Source organism: Thalia democratica, chromosome 8, assembly GCF_965202585.1.
Source record: "Thalia democratica chromosome 8, ktThaDemo2.hap1.1, whole genome shotgun sequence".
Classification (NCBI taxonomy): Eukaryota; Metazoa; Chordata; class Thaliacea; order Salpida; family Salpidae; genus Thalia; species Thalia democratica.
In genome coordinates, this window is record NC_139172.1 from 42,523,717 (window position 1) to 42,527,778 (window position 4,062).

A 4,062-nucleotide genomic window follows, 5' to 3' on the forward strand; every position below is an offset into this window, starting at 1 on the left:
TTAGTTATTAAGTTATTATTTTTGCTAAAACTTTCAAACATAATTATACATATTAAAGCGCCAAAGTTAGTTTTTATATTGTAATTCAGGCTGGCTAAAGTGTAGCATGTATTTTCTAAAACATTTTAAGGCTAAAGGGTATTAAAAAGTGATTGACAGAGGGTAATGCTAAAACTAAAGATTAATTCAAGTTATTATTATTCTTAACTACTTTTTATTTTAATGTAAAAAATTAAAAATATTTAAACTTATGTTGTTTTATACTTTTTGCACGAAGTTTCATATTTTAGACCAGTTTAAGAGTTTTTTGTTTTATTATTACAAATTTTATGCACTATTTGTGGATGTAAATAGTTTATTGTTACGCTGTTGCTCAGTGATACAGATTTGCTATTTAGCAGTTTGTAGAAGAAGTGGAACTTTTTTATGACTTTCAAACATCCTATAAAAGTTTTATAAAATAAATCAGTGTTGTATTAACAAAAAGTTCTTTCTCACCTAGCAAAACAGTTAAAAAATCCTCATAATGTTAATGGAAAATGCAGTAATCTTAGCGAGTTTCTTACTCCACACGTTTCTATGTGCAGTTGTCGTACCTCACCTAACTGCTAAGCACAATAGAAAGTATCGTTTTCTGACCAAAGATCAACAAAAACAATGGTGTATGAGGTAAAGTTTGAATCGAAAACAATTTTATAAGAGAAAAATAACTCGTACTTTGAAAACTTTGCTTTCAGATTTTATGATAAATTTTATATTGTAGCAAACTTGCTTGTACAATTTAATTTCAAGTACAAATATTAGTGAATATTTTTAACTTTATATTATTGACAAGTTAGTTTTAAATCGGCATGTTCTTGATAATGATACTTTTGCTGTTTTGTTTAAACTTAGCATAAAGTTTTTAGTACTTGTAAAAAACAAGCAAATTATGTTTGTGTTTTATTGAAAGCGCTAAAGATTTATCATATATACCAATAAAAGTGATAACTTTTCTTTGAACATAAAATATAAATTTAACTTGATATGGATTTAATTATTACAAACTCAACACAAACACAGGTGGACATCAACCTTACATGCGGCAGTTGTGACTCTGGTAGGAATAGTTGTAGTGCTTGCAGTAACCTCAACTCATCCTACAACTGCCTACACAACGTTTGTGAGCTTTAAATTAATAAGATGTTATAATTAAGTTCCTAATATATATGTTTTATAATTTGTTTTATAGTTTTATATTTTAGTTTATTTTGCAACAACATAGTTTTGTTACCTGTTAAACTTGTTAATTTTACTCAATGTTTTACATTAATGACTAAATATATACGTAATACTTGTCAACATTTAAGTAAAACTAAAAAAATTTGACAAATTTGTTACTGATAAAGTTGTCAATGTAAATACTGTAGGAATGAGACAGTTTTAGACAGTTTTAGTTAATTATTGTAGTTAAATATCGTAGTTAAAAATTAGTAGTACATAATCTATTAGCACTACTTTAAAAAACAAAGGTACTTAAAAATAGTCTTCAATAGTAACTGTTTGTTACAAATTGAATGAATTACACAAGCAATCCAACTTGTTTCATCTTAACAAACTAATTTAATCTTTTAGTTGGATTATTCTTTTCGGGAGAGTGAACTTGTCCTGGTGTGTTGGTTACATGGTATATGGTTAAATATTCATTATTTTTAAGTTTCTTATTTTATATACATGTTTAATATTTTCAAGTAATATTTTTTTGGACATGCCTATAACCATCTGACCTAATATCATAACGATCTGACTTACTGTTGTTATGGCTGCTATTGTTTATTGAACGAAAAAAAAATCAATTTAATATTTGGTCCTAGGACCTGGTGTACGAAAAAACCTTTCGGTTATCGATTCATAGACCATCAATGAACACTAACTATGAGTTTTAACCGGACAAAGAAAACGAGATAATAATTGCCGTACATTATACCAAGCAAGAGCTAAACTCCAACTGAAATTCACAGATTTTGTATGGATGGCAATGTTCAGAAAAGGGGTGGACGCGACAACGTTGGCTTTATTACGTCACATAATCGAAGTAGTCTGTATTTGCCTTTCTCTGGTTTGTTTGAAATTGTTATATGCATTTATGTCCATACATTTTTAAAAAATTAATAAAACTTATAACAAATCCTCTTCAATTAATGCTTGTAATTTGTATATAAATTTTGAAGTGTGAATTACTTAATCTTATAAATTTTACACACAGTATTTTGGGATCTTTATATTCCACGCCACCGTCCGAATTTATATCACCCAAATTTCAACCCCTTTCGTCAACTTCAGGTAAAACATTTTTTGATTGTTCAAAATTTCATTTAAAATTTTCATTAATCAGATGAAAGCTTTTAATCTGTTGTCTATGTGTTTTAGCATTTCAATATTACAGTTATTTAAAATACATTTAACGTACGGACTAAACGATTTTTAAAAATAAAGCAACTAACAAGTAATTTCCAGATGGATGTCGTCAGTTATGGATAACAAACAAACAAGGAAGTATTTGTACAATGGTGTTATGATGACTGTTTTCTTTTTCTTGTTCCGCATTGTTTTAGCTGCTCTTGTTTGGGTATCAGTAGGCTTTCTTTTGCAAACACCTGAATACCAGAGCAAGTATGTTGTTAAAAATGTTTGATTTAGCCTTAAACTTGTGATATTTAAACTAAGAAACTGCAGATTATTACATACTAAATACTTGAAAATAGAAAAAAGTTTTTCTTAAAAACTATAATTTTTTTTTTCTCCTGTGTTTTCTATTTTTTGAAACAAATAAAACCAAATTGTTCTAGAACGGACAGATTATATGAATACAGTAGTTTTTTATAAATAAATATAATACAAAATTCGAAAAAAAAATCAACAACTTACTACAGTGCTACGGACTTCGTTCACTACATTTGGGTTTGTTGCCAAATCTCAGTGGACCTGGTGAACACCTTCTGGATGTACAATATAATCCAGGGACATTTTTCACACAAAAAATCAGCTTACAATAATGACGATGATAATTTATTAGAAAGTGAAAATGACATCCATCAGCGACAAGGCTCTCTTGCGTAAGGAGTGGTTTAGTTCTAGACAAGATATTAAACTGAACCTGTGGTGTATTAATCGATTACCAAAGGGTTTTTTTAGTGCACCAGGTTCTCAGACCTAACTGTTTGAGCGCTTTATTGTCGTTAAGTAAACATATTTTTAAGATTTTCTTTTGTTTCCATTCGCCAGAACCTTTGTAACGAAATATCTTTTGTTATTTTTAATTTTGATTTTTATCACAATAATTAGTAAATTTTGCGCTAAAGAATTGTTATGTTTTCTTATCGATTTGTGTTATCAGCAGTTAAAAAAACTTTATTAGTGTTGTACATTGCTTTGTTTAATAAACACTTGAACACATTTATTGTTAGAATTTAATATATATTTTTTGCAGTAAATATTTATTAATAATATGTGATAATAGTTGTAATGAGTGACTTAGTACTATAAGAGTTAAAACGCGTGGCTGAAAAAAGAAGCAAAGCTATTACCCCTAAAGGTTATTATCCTTACCAGGCTAGGTCTGTTACCCCTTAGATTTTAAAACTAATTACTATTTCTTTAAACAATTAACTTTATAAAAACTTTTACACAAACTAAATGTATTAGAAATTAGTTTATATATTCGTTTTATTTTTAAACTTCGAGCTTCTTTTGGTGTTTGCATAGTATAACAATATTATAGTTAAACACTCAAGTTTAGACATAGTAAAAGCAAAACTTCTAATAAAATAAAAACAGACATCTGCACAAGATTTATATAGCACTTTTTTGATTTTTAACCGTCCAGTCTTTAGTTAATTCATATTTCGTTTAAAATAATATTTTCATTTGTATTTAACTTTTCTAAAGTCATTTTTATACAATAAAAACTACAATGGTATTGTGTCCTAAAGTTTTTCCGTTTTTTTGTTATTAAAAAAATAATACACTTTTATAACACTTTTTATTTAATTAAAAATTGATACACAGTATAAACACTTTAGA

The 4,062-nt window shown here is 27.4% G+C and overlaps 1 protein-coding gene across 1 annotated transcript; it reads left to right on the top strand.

The window, feature by feature from the left end:
• The first annotated feature begins 526 nt into the window (after window positions 1-526).
• On the top strand, window positions 527-3,099 carry LOC145843244 (TLC domain-containing protein 4-like). The gene is made up of 7 exons (XM_082950707.1): window positions 527-669; window positions 1,063-1,158; window positions 1,615-1,673; window positions 2,001-2,098; window positions 2,246-2,322; window positions 2,497-2,652; window positions 2,913-3,099. The coding sequence occupies exons 1-7, from the start codon at window positions 527-529 to the stop codon at window positions 3,097-3,099; spliced, it is 816 nt and encodes a 271-aa protein (XP_082806833.1).
• Window positions 3,100-4,062: the final 963 nt, after the last annotated feature.

What these genes read in the sequence shown, in the direction of transcription:
- LOC145843244 (XM_082950707.1), top strand. Translation starts at nt 527, where the DNA reads ATGTTAATGGAAAATGCAGTAATCTTAGCGAGTTTCTTACTCCACACG. An exon ending in CCTACAACTGCCTACACAAC is followed by an intron (nt 1,159 to 1,614) that starts GTTTGTGAGCTT and finishes TTAATCTTTTAG; the next exon opens with TTGGATTATTCTTTTCGGGA. An exon ending in TCTGTATTTGCCTTTCTCTG is followed by an intron (nt 2,099 to 2,245) that starts GTTTGTTTGAAA and finishes TTTTACACACAG; the next exon opens with TATTTTGGGATCTTTATATT.